We start from the raw sequence: 18,339 nt of genomic DNA, 5'->3' as shown, positions 1-18,339 counted from the left end.
AATAAACATTAAAAAAAAAAAAAGAATAGTTCTAGTATTGCTTATGATAGATGTTAGTGGGTCATCTGAAACATTTTTACATTGTCAATGGAACAGGTTTATATTAGTGATCCCTGCCAAAATTCAAACAGGAATAAACAGAATTGGGCTTGGATTAAAGTGGAATAGTGACAGATTCTTGGTTATTAATATTGCAGACTTAGATAAAAAAACCTTTGGCTACTGAATAATATATACACCAAAGCAACTCCTAAGCTGTGTGCTGAATTTGTGTATATTTTTAGTTTATGGTTTTATGTACATGTACAGTACATAAATAATATTCAGGATTATTTTCCTTTAACATTGAAAGACCCCAAATCATCACAAAAATAATATGATACACATTGAAAGATATCGTATGAGTCAAAACAAAACTTTGCATTGTAAGTAACATAATTCTCTCATCAAAAACACCTTCCTTTCCAGCCATGCCAGATAACTGAATACTCTGGAACCTGCCCATTTAAGCTAGCTAAGCAGTATGTTCAGCCATGAGGATCAGTTTTTAAAAGTGAAAATTTTAAAAAGCACTCAAGGAATAGCATAAAACATATATGATCACAATGGCAAAAATCCAAGCAAAATTTCTCACCAACATTTTTTCATGAAAATAGTTCTGTACATTAGCCTTCTTTTAAAATGTGAAAAAAATGGGGCACCTGGATGGCTCAGTTGGATAAGCATCTGACTTCGGCTCAGGTCATGATTTCATAGTTTGTGGGTTCAAGCTGCGTCTTGGGCTCTGTGTTGACAGCCCAGAGCCTGGATCTTGCTTCAGATTCTGTGTCTCCTCTTTCTGCCCCTCTCCCACTTGCACTCTGTCTCTCTCTCTCTCTCTCAAAAATAAATAAACGTTAAAAAAAAATTTAATGTGAAAAAAATACCTTTTTTAATATTCAGAGGTCCTTAGAACCTCAATTTGAGAATTAAGGAGGCTTCAAGTTAGAACTTGAAGATCTATATATAGGTCTATATATGTACCTATTCTTTGAGATATTGCTGATCTCACAAGAGGTAGGGAAAACTTCTCCTAACCAACAAGGGCAAAGCAAACAAAAAAAAACCCCTAGGTCTTGAGCTGTGACCTGCAGGCACACTTACTGGGGCAGGGTTTCTCTTGTGATAGGTGCCCATAGGAGGTGCAGCATTGCACCAAAGACAGATGCCTATAGCAGTATCCAGAGCCATCAGTGAGAGGGAGCTGAGTCTGGGGCTTTTGAATTGAGCCAGCTTTCTCAAGGGAATCTGAAATAGTCACAAGTCACTGGAGCCCCTGGCTTCTAACAGAAGCGTCTGCAAATTCTTTTTGGAGGAAAGACTTCTCAATTTAGACCCTGTAGGATTCCCACAGTTTGAGGTCAATATACAAGTTCAGAATATCAGTAAGCATATTAAGAAGTCGATCACCTTGAATAACATTTATCAAAAATAAACAAAAACAGATTTAGACCCCTCCACCCCTATACAAGGAAAGCAGATAATGATAATTGGGATGCCTGATAGAGAAAAAAGCTGTGTATGAATTGTTTCAAGAAAAAGGGCAGAATCACCCCAATGAACAAGCAAGAGTAGACTTGTCAGGAACAACTAGGCAGATTTGAAAATAAATCAGTATGTTTAGTGAAGTGAAACTTCTAAAGTGAAAAATATAATTATCGAAATAAAAATTCAGCGGAGGGGTTAATTAGCATATTGTACATAATAGAAGAAAGGATTAGTGAACTGGAAGATAAATGTAAAGAAATTACTGAGAATGAGAACCACAGTGCCTTAAAGAATATGTGCTATCCAGAACCTGCTAAAAATTGAAGCCTCTTAGTTCTTGAAAGATTCATAGAATCTTTGAATATTAAAAATATGCCTTCTTTACTAATCAATAGAAGAGTAATGTACAGAACTCTTATCACTGATGAACTTTGGTAAGAAATGTTTCCCTTTTTTTTCATTGTAATTATATATTTTTTGTTGTTTTATTTGATTGCTCTGATGTTTACTTTTATAATCAATATTAGTATGACAAAAAGATGGAAACTAGAAAGAAGTTGAGAAATATGGAAGGCTAGAATAAGAAGGTCTAACACTTAGCTAATTAATGTCAGAACTGATAAACAAGTGAAATCATGATGCAGAAAACATGTCCAAGAAAATAAATGAAAAGAAACGCATGCTGAGACACACTGCAGTAAAACTGCAGAGTACTAAAAACTAAGAGAATGTATAAAAGCAACCAATGAGAAAAGAAAAAAAACACTTTATAGAGTCAGTTAACAGTAGACCCCTCCACAGCAGCAATCATGGAACTCCAAGTGAAGATAACTGAGTATTCTATAATCTTTTAACAATGAGAGTGAAATGAAAACGTTTACAGGTTAAAAACAAACAAACGAACAAACATGATACTGAGGGGGTTTAAGCCTCTGACTCTTGATTTTGGCTCAGATCTTGATCTCATGGTCTTGTGAGTTCAAACCCCATGTCGGGCTCCATGCTGACAGCATGGAGCCTGCTTGGGATTCCCTCTGTCCCTCTTTTTCTGCCCCTTCCCTGCTCATGTGCACTCATGTGCATGCTCTCTCTCTCAAAATAAATAAATAGTGAAAACAACAACAACAAGAGACTGAAATAGTAAATTTCAAAGATGGTACAGCATAGAAAGTAGAATATATTTGCAACATCTCTAACAGACAACAGATTATTGTCTTAGAATATATAAAAAATTTCTAAAATTCAGTATTAAGGAAGAGACAATCCAATTAAAAACTAGGAAATAAAGAATCAGGAAAATACAAATTAAGATCACACTTAGATTCTGTTATACATTGTGAAATATTAAGAGGTCTGACAGGAGCGCCTGGGTGGCTCTGTCATGTCAGTTGGGTGTCCGACTTCAGCTCAGGTCATGATCTCATGCCTTGTGGGTTCCAACCCCACCTTGGGCTCTGTGCTGTTGGCTCAGAGCCTGGAGCCTGCTTTGGTTTCTCTCTGTCTTTGTCCCTCAACAGCTCATGCTCTGTCCTTCAAAAATAAATAAACATTAAAAAAAATTTTTAAAAGTCTGACAATACCAATTGGTAGAGGGAATGGAAGTTGATATTTTCACTCTGAAAAACAATTTGGTATGATCTTGTAAAATTTATCATTCACCTCTGTACAATCCAAAAACTTCACCCCTAGGTAACTCTTGTACATGTGCATCATAAAACATTTACAAGAATATTTATAGAAGCATTGTTTATAATAGCAAAATATTGGCAACAATTTAAACATCCATCAATGTGAGAAGATAGGAGCCTTCTTAAAGAAAAAATGATAAAATATTTTAAAAACACATGAAAAGATGTTAATAAATTGTGAAATAGTCATAGAATGGAATATTATGAAATTGTGAAAATGAATAAATCATAGCTTTTCACAAGAAAGTAAATACATTTTAGAAATCTAATACTAAATTTTAAAAAATGAAACTCCCAAAATACTGTATGAAGTATACCATTTAATAAAGCCCCCAAACAAGCATAACTAAGCAGTGTATTTTTCAATTTTACATACAGTGTGGTAAAACTGTATTTTCTTAAAAGTCAAGAAAATAATAAATACAAAATTGAGAATAATGATTACTTTGCCCAGGGGAAACAGAGTGCAGGAGTTGGATAGGGGAAAAATACATAACTATTCCAGTCGTGATTTTAAATCTTGGGCTATGGGCTCATGTCTAATAATTATCTTATTATGTTTTATAATTACATATATTTTCTACATGTTAGTAATTAATATTACATTTAATAAGATAACAGAAAAGGAAAAGAGTATACCAATGGCCTTGTGATATCTCAATCATGGTTTAGGATCAAAAAATATCAGAGATGGCCCAGAAAGGAAGTTAAGTGACGCACATATTCGATCAACAGATTTTATTAGAAGACTGTTGTTGTATTTAGGTCATATCCAGTGACTCCCCGTGAAGCTCACAATTTTAATTAGGCAGTGGGGGATGGGTGGAAAAGAAACACTTAAAATATAATAAGTAAATTATATGGTATGTTAGAAAGTCCTAACTGTTACTAGAAAATAACAAAACAAAACAGAAACTAGAGCCCTGTGAAGAAAACCAGAGGTTCCAAAAGAGAGGTGGGGGCAGAGACTGGCCATGGTATTAAATAGGGCATATAAGCCTCATTGAGAAGTTGACATGTTAGCAAGCTTGAAGGCAGTGAGACGAGTAAGCAAGTGTATATTTAGAGGAAGGTCTTTCCATGTGAGAGAAAAAAGTCAGGAGTGATTTCAAGGAGTTTGGCATCAGAGACTGGGAGGGTATTTGTACCAACCGAAATGGTGAAAGCCTCCAGAAGTGAGTTTGCAGGGTAAGACCCGAGTTTCAGGGTTGGACATGCTGGGTTTCAGGTAGCTGTTAGATTTCCAAGTGACATACCTGGTAAGCAGTAGAAACTTGTCTGGAGTTCAAGATGCAAATACAGAGAAAGTGAAAATGTGTGTCAGCAGCAGAATCCATACTAGTTCAGGGGTTTTTGCATGAAATGGGGCCAGATAAATTTGAAAGAGTTAAGAATTGAGTTTCATGGAGATGAGAACAATAGAAACTAATAACACTCTGACAACAACAACAAAAATGGAGTTATTAGCAAACATTTCCAATTAGAATTTCTTTTAGGTCTTTCAAAAAAATATAAATACAGCAGAATTCAATTAGCCTCGAATTGACCTATTTGCTGTTTTGAGATGGCAGTCCGTTGTCTAAGGATTTGTTTATTACTTCTCTTGTTCTTTCCTATAATCTTTTTTTGTGTGTAGGCTACAACAGTTATGGAGCACTCTTTCAATCGCATAAGTAAATGAAACCAATTCTGTAGGAAATTATGCAACATAGAGAATTCTAAAAAATTGTCCACATGTGGATTTTTATTGGCCCTGATCATGTTTTAGAATGAAATGATTATAACTTTGCCAAATGGCTTAGCACAATAATAAAGGCTGGGGGCATGCTGTTGGAAGGATTTGCAGAGAAACTGAACTGATTACATGGTGTTTTATTTGCATTACATTAAATCCAGAGCACTTCTTAGAGTGTGCTGAAACTCAAATGTAGAGCCAAGATACATTGAATGACATCAGTTGGATATGGTCACTGTCTCAGAGCTAAAGAAGGACACTGGAGATCTTGTGGCAGTTACATGACTTGTCTGAAGTCACCAGTGACAGAACCTTCCTTTGCTGATACCTAGGCCAGTGCCTTTAGCCAAATGTTGCTGCTTCCATGTATCATAAAGACTTAAAATTTGCTTTCTTTTTTCCATATCCCTTTGCAGGGGTTCTTCCGGAGGACAATCAGATTGAAGCTCATTTACGATAGGTGTGACCTTAACTGTCGTATCCACAAAAAAAGTAGAAATAAATGTCAGTACTGTCGGTTTCAGAAATGCCTTGCTGTGGGGATGTCTCATAATGGTAAGTGAACACTTAGCACACATATTTAACTGTTCTCATTATGGCTGCCAGATAAGTAGCCTGTAGGGCCATTGCTGAAAATGTGGACAGTTTTCCACAAAATTCCAGATTTCAGAATATTATATGCTGATAAAGCATTTCTCATTTCAGGTGAGGTTTAGGCTCTTAGTGTGCAATCTTTCTTTCAGTGGTTTGGCATCTGCCATGATGGGAGAGAAGACTTGAAAATATGAGAAGTGATAAGAAATAACTGTAGTATTTCCAAATGAATGTAATGATTGTGATTCATTTTTTATGTTGCTTTAATAGCATTAAAAATGGCATTATTCTTGTGTATATCAGTAGTTTCTTTCTGCTTTGAGAAAACTGCCGGTTTCTGGCTGTGGAACTTTAAGTGGAATATCAGAATCTAGAGTATATCCTTTTTTTCCTCTTTGCTGTGCAAAGATGAGTATAGATATAGCAGTACCCTTGACTTCAAAGAGCATACAGGCTTGTGGATAAAGCAAAGATTTTAAGCTCCCACAAAACTTCAGTGTCCATAGAATCATAAGAAAATAAAAATTTCTATTTTATAAACCTGTATCTAAAATCAAGCTTATGATTTTGAGTGTTGACTTAAGAGAAAGAATGTAGAAGACCTTTGTTTTCATGTGTTGTAGAACTAACTCAGTAAAATCACGGAAGATAGGCCTATTTGAAGAAGTAGTTCTTGATTTCCATTTAGCTCTGATTGGTGTTAACAAAATCACAAAACAAATTTGATAGTAACTTTATAGTATTATATTTGTCAAGTATTTGTTCTTTCAAAATTCATTATGGGCTCAAGAAATCTAAAATGCCAAAGTGTTCAAATAAAATCTGAAGTCTTATTTCACTGGATATTCTATTTTTTTTCTTTCTTTTGCCTTCACCGGTCTCAAAACTGATCTGGTAAGAAGATAACATTTGAAGTCAATCTTCATATGTTAAGGCTCCAAAGCATCTGTGAAAATTAGTTTTATTCCATCACGCAGATGTTTGGTTTTCACAGCAGAAATCTTAAAAGTATTTGAGAATCGCTAATTGGTTGATATCCTACTCTTAAAAATAGTTTACGAAATTATATTTTTATAATTAATATGGGCCATTTCCTCTGAAGGCAAGAATGTATTATGAAGAAATCTGTCAGCTATACTGGACAGAGTGGAAATTTGGTCCAAATTTCCTCACAGTTGATTACATCTGCTGTGTGGTAGTATACAACTGCAGTCATTGATTGCAAAAATGATTTACTGGTTTAATTCCATCAATTTTCTTTCATTTCAAGTCAAGCGTTATATTTTAGATGATGCAGTCAAGTTGCAATACATTTATTTTATCTTTATGGTGAAATCTTTGACTTTGAAATCATTAGTACTAAGACTGCCTAGAAAAGCATGCCAGTTCTGCTTTTCATGCTATTTATTTTTTGTCCTCTAAATTTGTCACTTCACATATTGATGTAACATGTATTTCCTGTTGCTTGCACACATTCACATAAAATATGCCTCCTTTTGTTTATTGTTAATAGGCAAACAACATTTAAAGCCCAACCTATATAGTATTGATGGTATAATTTTCTCTTCCCAGAAAATTCAAAGAAAACCATCATAAACCTAATAATAAAGTCATCATTTGACTTTATATGGTGATTAGAATGTTCTGTTTAGAGAGAAGAGCAATCTTTTCTTTTTAATGTTTATTTTTGAGAGAGACAGAGCATGAGTGTAGGAGGGGCAGAGAGAGAGAGAGAGAGGGGCAGGGGGAGAATCCAAAGCAGGGTCCAGGCTCTGAACTGTCAGCACAGAACCTGACATGGGGCTCGAAATCATGAATTGTGAGATCATGACCTGAGCTGAAGTCAGATGCTCAACCAACTGAGTCACCCCAAGAGAAGAGCAATCTTGATAGGGAGTATTCAGTTAATTCTTCTTGCAAAGACAAAAAAAAAAAAAAAAGAATGTTCTAGCATTAGACTTATGCAGTTCAACGTTTACAAGATTGCAGCAGTGACTGAGAAAATCCCTTCTAAGAAGTGTTCATAGGAATGTGTTTGCTGTATGGAAAACATTTGATCAAAGCACAAGAAGGGAAAGCCAACAACGAGGTTTTGAATAGTTTTGCCTGTTATCCTGAGAAAGGAAACATTTCCAAATACAAAGTTTTCTAGGAGGTTGTAGTAACTATCTAATATTATTTTGTTATTATATTAATGTTTTCTGTGAGTGGACCTCACTATAATAACCCACCCAATTTATCAAGAGGCTTATAGTGTTGTACCAAATCGGCACCTTGCTGCTTTCAGTACACACAAGAAGAGATGAACATCCCCTGAAGTAAATGTACTCCATTCTCTATTACTTGTGTTTCTGCTCTTTGGTGTCTGTTTAATCCATTCGGTGCAATTAGGTCGCCCACTAGCCACCACTCCCAGCTTTAAAGGAGGCTTCTATAAGTAACCTTCAAGGAACGCTCAGGGCCCTGAGCAACATTGTTGGAAAATCACTGAAACAAGGGTTGCCAATCCTTTCAACTTTGAAAGTTCTATGATTCTGCATAAGTCAGACAACCTACCTCACCAAAGTTTTCACTTTTCATTAAGCTAGTCCATATATTATAGACAGTGTCACCACCTTCTCAAATATGTAGGTATCTGACATGAATTTAAAAGTTTCCACCTATATGTTTTGTTGCCATAAAAATATAATTCATATGCTTGAATCAGGTCATCTAGATGTTCTGATCAATTGCTCAGCAATTTAAGGCATTACATCTGATGGTCACATAACAATGTAGCCCCAGAGTACAAATCTAGAGCAGTCCAGGCTAAAGAACATAGATGGTATATTTGGTTAAGGGTGTATGGTTCCATCTTCAGATGGAACTTCCATTTTGATTGTGACATGTAGCCTAAACATCGTAGAAGGACAGGAGGATTTCAGAATTCTTACACTTGGGAACCTAGTTGTTTCTCAGATAATCTGTTTTCAGCACTGGGTAGGAAAAATATCCAAGCGTTGGACTGAAGTGCTTTGGGAGCAAAGTTTTTATTTTTCTGCAGTGATCAGGATAAACACGTGTTGCAATTGTTTTGGTCATTTAACATACCATCATTTCTAGACCATGGGCCAGTTCCACTGATGGCTCCCCAGTCTTTGTGAGTCATGCTTGGCACAATCAGTTCAATACCCTGTCCAGACACCTTTAGAGGAAAGCTCCAAATGAAAGTAAAGCAGAAATAAAGACCCAGCTTCCTAGGCTACCCAGAGGTGCATGTGACTTACCAAGTGATCAGAGCATAACCTGCTTCTTGTTTTACATTTTGAATTAGTGAAGCTGGTGTCTACAGATTCTTGATAAAAATGCTCACATAGATTAATATTTCTTCAGTCAAATGGACACTTAAACTTTTATAGTTTTTCTTAGTATAATTTTTGTTTTAAAATTCTGTTGGCAAGATCCCTGACATGAATCATTTTTTTAAAATGTGACTCCTTTTTTTTTTTTAATTTATTTATTTTGAGAGAGAGCATGTGAGCGGAGGAGGGACAGAGAGAGACACAGAATCCGAAGCAGGCTCCGGGCTCCGAGCTGTTAGCACAGATTCCGACGCGGGGCTCAAACCCACAAACCATGAGATCATGACGTGAGCTGAAGTCAGACACCCAACCGACTGAGCCATCCAGGCGCCCCTTGACTTCTTTATTTTTGATAAGATAATTTATTCATTAAGAATTTTGACTACTGGAGTTCCTGGGTGGCTTAGTCAAGTGTCTGACTCTGGATTTCGACTCAAGTCATGATCTCACATTTGTGAGATCACGCCCCATGTCCGGCTCCTCGTTGAGCATGGAGCCTGCTTAGGATATCTGCCTTCCTCTCTGTCTTTCCCTCTCTCTCTCCCCACTCCTTCTTCCCCTCTCCCCTGCTTATCCTCTCTAAAATAAAATTAAGATAAGATAAAAATAAATTTTGAATAGTGAATATTTTGTATTTGGAGCTGCTTTTCATGTATGAACTAAATAATAAAATTATAAGTATAGCCTGTTACTTTTTAAAAAATATGTGAAGTAGAGAAGAATTGACTTACTTATGAGTCATTCAGTTAGGTTTTTTTCCCCTATGCCAGTGAGATTTGAATGAAAATTATGCTTTTCATAAATGTGAAAATTAGTGAAGCTTTAGCTTTACTGATTAGGACATCCTATTATATAATGTATGGGTTTTTTTTTTTCTGTTATTTAAAAAAAATGCTGACAACTTTAAAAATAATTTCTCAGCAGCTTCATAAAAATCCAGAAAAAGGGTTTCACAGATATTTGTGGCACTCAGCATTTTACAAGTCAGTTCTCTCCTTCCTTGTAAAAAGAAAAGCCTGAATGGCAAATAAGTTTAAATTTCAATATTTGGGGTTTTTTTTAAGTCTTCTTTGTAATATAAAGGAAAAATTATCCAAATGTTAATTTTCAGAAAATATAACAATGGAAGAGGTCCTGATGCACGTGGTAGCTTGTGCTGAGACCCACATGGCATTCGTGGCTACCTACAAGCTAGCCTCCACCTCCTTTTCCCTCTGTTTATTATGTCCTTTGGCTCCCTGTCACAATCCTACCAGGCATTCAAGGCCCCATTCAAATGCCTTCTCTTCTGTAAGACTTTCTAATTCCCCCTCTTCCCTCTGTGTTTTAAACCTTTCTTGTGACACCCACACTCTGCTTTGTAAAGCAAGGGAGTGATCAGATCTATACTGCCCAAATCTAAACTACTGACAGCTGTAAAAAGGATAAGTTAGAGAAACAGGGAAATTCATAAGAAGACAAATGCAATATTCTGAACCAAGACAGTGGGAAGGGTTAGTGAGAAGAAATTAAATTGTGAAAAATATCGGAGCAGTTACCAGTGAATGCAAGTGTCTGAGGGAAAGAGGGGTCATCAAAAATTGTTCGGGGTATCTAGTCAGGTGATAGAATGAATTAACTAAGAAAGGGAAACAGGGAAAGGAAACTGGAGGGGAAGAACAAAAATTCGTTTTTAAAGTTGCATTTGAGGGTCTTACAGGATATCCAGCATCCATATATAAAGGAATATAGAAACAAGAGAAAACTAAGAGTCCAGATCTCAGGAAAAGAGAGGGCAGGAGTTATGAGCACATTTTGTGAGCTAGAAGAATGAATTAGGAACAACAGAATATAAGGGAAGGAAGAGGGGCCATCATAAAGGTCTGGAACATAGGCAGAAAGATAGGAGAACCAGAAAAGCAGAAACCACAATGAGAACATTTTAAAGTCACAGGGTGAAGAAGGTCAACAGTAGCAAAAGCTGGGAGAGTGAATGCTGGAGTGCTCAAGCAGAAACAAGAACTCCGAAGAGGCCCCTAGATCTGGCTGTGAGAAAAAGCAATGGGGACTTTTAAGAGCAAAGTTTTGGAAATTTAAATGAGGCGTAAGCAAGCTTGCAGTAGGTTGGGAGGTAAGTAGTGACAAATGCAGGCAAGGAAGAAAGACTACTCTTTCCGTAGTTTCAGTGGTGGAGGAAAGATGGACTGAAGAGATTATAACCAGGGTTAGAATCTTCAACATCCGCTTAGGTGGAAAGGAAGGAGCTAGTGAAGAGAGGTACATGAGAGAGAATAACCTGTGTATATATAGGCTCTCCCCTACTAGACATGTCCTGTCCTCCTGTTCCCCCAGTCCAGTCTGTCTAGCACAGTGTCTTGCATCAAACAGGTGTTCATTGAGTGAATTCAATGATCTCAGGTAAGACTTCAGGGAATCAGTGAGTCAGGTAAGGCCAGGGGTGTTTTGCCCATCTCTGCTTTGCGAAGAAACCTAGACAAATGTTTACATGTCCTCTGCAGATAGTTTGAAAATGTTACCCCTGAATAAAAATCACTTCATATTAGTGCTAAAGCTGCTCCGTGTTTTACTTAGAGGAGCAAGAAAATGCTAGTGATTCGATTGCTCTGGCAGCACTTTCTGCGCAACCTCAGAATGCACAAGTTTTTTCTCAAGAAAAAGAGGGCACCTGGGTGGCTCAGTCGGTTGAGCATCCGACTTCGGCTCAGGTCATGATCTCACGGTTTGTGAGTTCAAGCCCTGCGTGGGGGTCTGTGCTGACATCTTGGAGCCTGGAGCCTGCTTCAGATTCTGTGTCTCCCTCTCTCTCTGACCCTCCCCCACTCATACTCTGTCTCTCTCTGTTTCAGAAATAAATAAACATTAAAAAAAAAAGAGAAGGGTAGAAAAACATAACTTATTGGCAACAGACCTATTAAAAGCAATAGTATTATATGTCTTATTTACATAAGGCTTTTACAAAATAAATGTTAAAATTGACCATGAGACATAGCCTTACCAATTCTCAAAAGCCTAGTATGATTGCCAATTCACCCCTTAGATGTTGACAGACAAAAATACTTTTAGTACAACTCAATTCATTCTTCTGTTTTCTGATTTATTATTTTGAAAATCGCTTTAATGTTTAAAATTAAGTAACATTTGTCTTGTATGCTCCTACAATTAGATAGGTGCTTTAAAAGCGTGTTATTAACTGTCATTAAGAAATATTGTTTCTTAGCACTATACCGAGATCCAAAGAGCAGGGTATCTAAATACTGCATGTGTTCAGTAAATCAGCACTAAATACACAGTACTGAATCTGTTATATGGTACCAGTGAACTGCATTCAGTTCAGTAAAAGTGTATTATATAAAGGCAAGCTAATACACTTTCACCAGAAACTGAGTCTCTACAAACCTCTTCTTCCTGAAGGCTGCATACTGATGCTGATACTGACAGATTTTTTTAAAACCAAGCAATATGAATTCTCTGTAGGTGATTAATTATATGACACTGAATGCCAGTATTTTGGAAGTTGCTGTTTGTCAGGTGCTAGATCTTTAAAACAGACATAATGTGTCTTTTTTTTTTTCTTCAGGGCTTCAGGGACTAGATAAAAATTGCTTAAAAGAAAGAAAGAGTGTAGTATGTTCTGCAACATTATATGTCGTCAGGATTTATAGAATTTTATAGCTAAACTTAGAGCTAAAAGAAGGAAATTTTAGAGGTCTTCTTTTCCAAGTCCCTCATTTTATAGATAAACCAGTTGAAAACCAAAGAAGTTAAGCCACTTGGATAGTTTTTCACTGAGCTGAAACTAGAAAGTTGACTTCCTGACTACTTGAAGTGTAGTGTTAATTTCATTGTCTTTCAGAGAGGCCAAGAGTACTCCCTCAGTGACTCATAGGAACACATGGAGCATTTTCCTCTGTCTTTGAAGCAATAGTGGAAGATGTGGAAAAATATACTTTTATATGGGCACACTCAGCCTTTATATTTCTGGTCCCCAACCCAGAACTTTCGTTTTCTATTTCTTAAGCTCTAATTTCAGTCTTATCGGAAACAGCAATCCAAAGGGAGAATTCCCCCCTCTTCTTGGTTTTCAGATGCTCTACCCAATGGGTAGAAACTGAGGTTTAAGAATTAGTACACCATTCCTTAAACAAGTTAAAGACAGAGAGATAGAGATATACATAGATAGAATAGGTTTTCAGGATTTGTTCTGTATCTATGGGAAAGAATCTAGGTCTGTGTCCCTGACTACAAAATGATATCTGTAGTCTGGTCTATAGTCCACAGTAAACATGGTTAACTTAGACCACTTCATCCACAAGTAACAAGAGCTGAGTTTATTAAGCATTACTATGTGCCACGTGCTATGCTGAACACTTTCTGTGCCTTATCTCACCACCTCACGTGCGGTAGATAGATATTATTACATAGGACTCAAAAGCAACAAAATAAAATTGAGTTTCTCCCTTAAAAAATGCATACAAATAAGGGCGCCTGGGTGTCTCAGTCAGTTAAGCCTCCAACTTCAGCTCAGGTCATGATCTCGCGGTCCGTGAGTTCGAGCCCCGCGTCGGGCTCTGTGCTGACCGCTCAGAGCCTGGAGCCTGTTTTGGATTCTGTGTCTCCCTCTCTCTCTGACCCTCCCCCATTCATGCTCTGTCTCTCTCTGTCTCAAAAATAAATAAACATTTAAAAAAATTTTTTAAAAATGCATACAAATAAAAAATGGTATTTCCTCTACAACTTCAGATTTCCATGTTTTATGCAAATTTAGTTTCACCAAATAGAATGTGTTTTTTATCTGTTTTGTTGAACCTCTGGTATATAAAAATGCTAAAATAACCTATCTGATTAGTTGCATTAATAGTTAATTGAATCTAATGTGCAGCATGAGCACATTTAATGAGCATTTAATGATACGGAAAACTTGTTCATAAGAGCTAGCCTTTTGGGAGAACTTTGACTTCTAAAAATTCACATATTATTTAGATCGTAGCAGAAGGCTTTTTGCCTTAATATGTCCTAATTCTAAATTAATTTTCAGAAGCTTTTTTTGGCTGTTTTTATTATGTTACAGAAAACCAAGATTAGCAAATATAATAGGTGGCTATGTTTGGCTGGGCTCTTCCTAACAGAAATTTTATTTTATTATTATTATTTTTTTAAATTTTTTAATGTTTATTTTTGAGAGAGAGAGAGCACGAGCAGGGGAGGGGCAGAGAGAGAGAGGGAGACACAGAATCCAAAGCAGGCTCCAGGCTCTGAGCTGTCAGCACAGAGCCTGACACGGGGCTCGAACTCATGAAGCACGAGATCATGACCTGAGCCGCAGTTGGATGCTCAACTGACTGAGCCACCCAGGAGCCCCTATTTTATAAATTTTTTTAATTGAAATATAGTAGGCACACCATGTTACATTAGTTTCAGGTATACAACATAGTGATTCAACGTCTCTATGTGTTATGCTGTGCTCCCCACAGTGTAGCTACCATCTGTCACCATACAATGCTATTACAGTACCATTGACTATCTTCCCCATGCTGTACCTTTCATCTCTGTGACTTACTCATCCCATAACTGGAAGTCTTTACCTCCCACTCCCTTTTGGCTGTTTGTTTATTTTAAATTAACTTTTTGGATTACCTTTTAGGAAAAAAAGTACTTTCCTAGATGTGTAAACTTCAGTGTATATTTATACTTTATTACCTGTAAAAATTTAACCAGAGCCTAGAACAATGTTGCGCACACAGTAGATAGTCAGTAATTATTCATTGTGTAAAGAGATGGCACTGTGCACTCTGTTACATAAAGGGCCACAGATTGTTGGGGATTCCAGCCACTCTGTTTTGTTAGAGAATTTGGGTTGTCTCCACGCTTTACACTAAGCCTCTTCTCCCTTCAATATGCCATAATTTTTAGCCCATCCCCCCTCCCACAACCCCTCCCGTAACCCTGTTTGTTCTCCATATTTATGAGTCTCTTCTGTTTTGTCCCCTCCCTGTTTTTATATTATTTTTGTTTCCCTTCCCTTATGTTCATCTGTTTTGTCTCTTAAAGTCCTCATATGAGAGAAGTCATATGATTTTTGTCTTCCTCTGACTAATTTCACTTAGCATAATACCCTCCAGTTCCATCCACGTAGTTGCAAATGGCAATATTTCATTCTTTTGATTGTTGAGTAATACTCCATTGTGTATATATATGTACCACATCTTCTTTATCCATTCATCCATCGATGGACATTTGGGCTCTTTCCATACTTTGGCTATTGTCGATAGTGCTGCTATAAACATGGGGGTGCATGTGCCCCTTCGAAACAGCACACCTGTATCCCTTGGATAAACGCCTAGTAGTGCAATTGCTGGGTCGTACAGTAGTTCTATTTTTAGTTTTTTGAGGAACCTCCATACTGTTTTCCAGAGTGGCTGCACCAGCTTGCATTCCCAACAAACTTCCTGTTTTTAAACTTGATACTTTAAAGTTTAATTCATCAAGCATTTTTTTGTATACCTACCATGTGTATTGCACCCAGGAGCAAAGATGAGAAAACTCAGTACCCATAGATTCTAGTAGAATAACCAACATAAACCAATATAGAAGTACAGTATTAGTTTGCTACCTGAGCTAATATATGAATGCAACAGCAGCCCATTATTTGAGAAGCTTTTCCTAAACTGTCCAAAACCCCAGGTTTTTTATACACTCCTCATTGGGAGGAGGGATGGCGTATCAACACCATTTTCCATGGAAGATACATAATTTTAGAAGTTATCGAGTGATTCTAATATGCCCTGCCTCCCCTCGGTTCGATACTTCTTAACTGAGAACTGCTGATAAAAAAAGTAATAAATATAGTACAGGGAAGCAAATGATGGGACTGGCTTCACAGAAAAGGATTTTGAAAGGAATCTGCTATCTGGTTCTCAGGGGTTTGTGAGGTTTTTTTCCTGTTTTATTTCAGTATATATTACACAAAGACTTAGCATGTGCTGGACATTATACTGAGTGCGGAGGATATGATACTGAGCAGGATTCCTGCCTTCATGGAGATTACATAAGGGAGACAAGAAAACATTGTAGATAATTACTGTGATCAGTGCTGAGAAAGAGAATACAATAAGTAATGAGATCATATCCTGTGGGACCTAAACAATCTGGGGCAGAAGGGTGGGGGACTGTGATAAGAATGTGAGCAACCATCCATGGCCCATCCCTGTGGAACTATAAAAAGAATGGGGAAGAGTGAGTAGATAGACAAGATTTTTGACCAAAAAGTGGTGATTGTTTTAAGATTTCTGTTTGAAGAGGTCATGGGCAGAGGATAGATTTACCAAATGGATATAGGCTAATTTAATTTAAAAGCATCCTAACTGAGAGGTAAGATTCTCTTCCCCTCTAAGTCAGAGACCACAAAGGAGCCACTCCACCCCCCCAAACACAATACCTGTATTAGTTAGTGATAGAGCTTATATAGGGTCAACTGAAGTGAATATGAATTTGAGACTCAGGGGTACACAGCAGTCTCTCCTCTAGCCAGTTGTAAATGAAATTCACTAAGTATTCAGATGGAAATGTGTTTATGGTAGAATGCTACCTTTAGCATAATAACATATAGCAGGGAATCATCCATTTATTCATTCTTGCATTCAACAACCACCCACAGAGCACAACTAAGTGCTGGAGATATAAATGAATATGACAGTCTGGGCCCTCAAGGGGAAATGGTCACAAAAACACACAACTGTGCCACCACATGGGAAGTGTAAGAGTAGAGCTACACACAGGGTAATATTGGCTGTGATATCCAGATGTCCTTATTATGGGAAAATGTAGAGAGTCCAAAGTAGGGCCCAAAGGTAGCATTATTCAAAATATTTTGCAGATCTTATTGGTGGGGGAGGGGAGAACCATCTGAGTTGAAAGAGGTACAAACATGATTTTTCCCCCAACCTAGGCCTTACTAACCTCTGTTAAATGTTCCTCTTTGCCTTTCTTTCTTTAGTTTTCTTCTTCTTTACACTTCCTCACCCCACAGGAAGCCAAATGTTAAGTAAGGAAATGGTCTTTTTGACAAACATCATTAAGTGGTAATCCTAGAGAGTCAGGGGAATGATTATGGCTTCTCTCTACTAAATGTAAAAGGTCTAATAACATGAAAGAACGCACTATCCGTATTTCTTTATAACATGGACAAAATAAATCATACAGACTCTGTGAGAACAGAGCCTCTGTCTGTACAACTTTGAATTCTGCACAGTTCCTTCCTTCAATTTGTGAAAGAATTTGTGATCCTTTTAGGGCCTGACTGTATATTAAGGGCTGGGGATACAAAAATGATTAAGACACTGTCCGTGGCCTTTAGGATAGTGTTCTAGAGTGAGAGAAATAGACCTATAAAATTAAAAAGCATAGTTTCGAAATCGTTGTCATTGAAGTATGTACCAAAAGCTATTGGAGTACAGGCAAATAAATAATAAATTCTGCTTGAAGAAGTCAAGAAAAGCCTCACAAAGAAGGTGACATTTGAATTGGATCTTGAGGGATCAGTAGGAGCTGGTCCTCAGTTATTTCATGTGTAAGTAAATATACTTTAATTTCTTTGCTACACTTTCAGATTCTTTCACCTTCCTAGCAAGATCATGGATTAATTTTATTTTAATTAAAGAACTGAACAATTTAATTCTTACCAACAGCCTATGCTATTGCCATGAAATAAAAAACGTGAACAAAGTTGGAGATAGAAAAACAAGACCTTGAGATTGGCAGAGAGAAGGAGGGGCTTTCTACGGTCTGGGCACTAGGACCAGGGGAGAGCAGCAGTAATTCAGTGATGTATCCTTGTCATTTCTCTCCCTCTATAGCCATCAGGTTTGGGCGGATGCCACAGGCGGAGAAAGAGAAGCTGTTGGCGGAGATCTCCAGTGATATCGACCAGCTGAATCCAGAGTCGGCAGATCTCCGGGCCCTGGCAAAACATTTGTATGACTCATACATAAAGTCCTTCCCGCTGACCAAAGCAAAGGCGAGGGCGATCTTGACAGGAAAGACAACAGACAAATCAGTTAGTTCTCTTCTGCTGTCTACGTTGGGGTGGCTGGGTTCGTTGTTGTTGTTGTTGTTGTTTTGTCCTTGAGAAAATCACCCTGTTACACACACATATACAGTCAATGTTCAGCTGTTGGCTGTTACATGTTGCTGGCTGTGCCTGAAACACAGGAAAAGAAATGTTTTCAGATAGGATAAGTAAAACTTATTTTGAAAAGGGAAAAAGTCCTTCAAATTCTCCTAACAAATTCTTTGAGAATAGTAAAAAGCCTGAATAACTGAATAACTGGCCACAACTATATCCATCCCAGCAGCCCTGCTTTCTCTGGGAATGGCCTGCCCTAGGCTTGGAAAAGGTATTCAGTCCCATTATTTTACAATTCAGGAGAACTACTAGAGTCACTTCTTACAAAGTTCC

General features: G+C 37.3%; 1 protein-coding gene across 4 annotated transcripts in view; it reads left to right on the top strand.

The window, feature by feature from the left end:
- Positions 1–18,339, top strand: part of PPARG (peroxisome proliferator activated receptor gamma) — a 134,345-nt gene that overhangs the window by 89,344 nt on the left and 26,662 nt on the right. For all 4 annotated transcript variants that reach the window (XM_027042668.2, XM_027042669.2, XM_015074649.3 and 1 more), the window contains 2 exons: positions 5,367–5,505; positions 17,738–17,937. In XM_027042668.2, the coding sequence (XP_026898469.1) occupies positions 5,367–5,505; positions 17,738–17,937 (339 nt within the window). The remainder of the gene's footprint in view (positions 1–5,366; positions 5,506–17,737; positions 17,938–18,339) is intronic.

Source organism: Acinonyx jubatus, chromosome A2, assembly GCF_027475565.1.
Source record: "Acinonyx jubatus isolate Ajub_Pintada_27869175 chromosome A2, VMU_Ajub_asm_v1.0, whole genome shotgun sequence".
Taxonomy (NCBI): domain Eukaryota; kingdom Metazoa; phylum Chordata; class Mammalia; order Carnivora; family Felidae; genus Acinonyx; species Acinonyx jubatus.
This window is presented reverse-complemented; position numbering and strand designations above follow the sequence as displayed.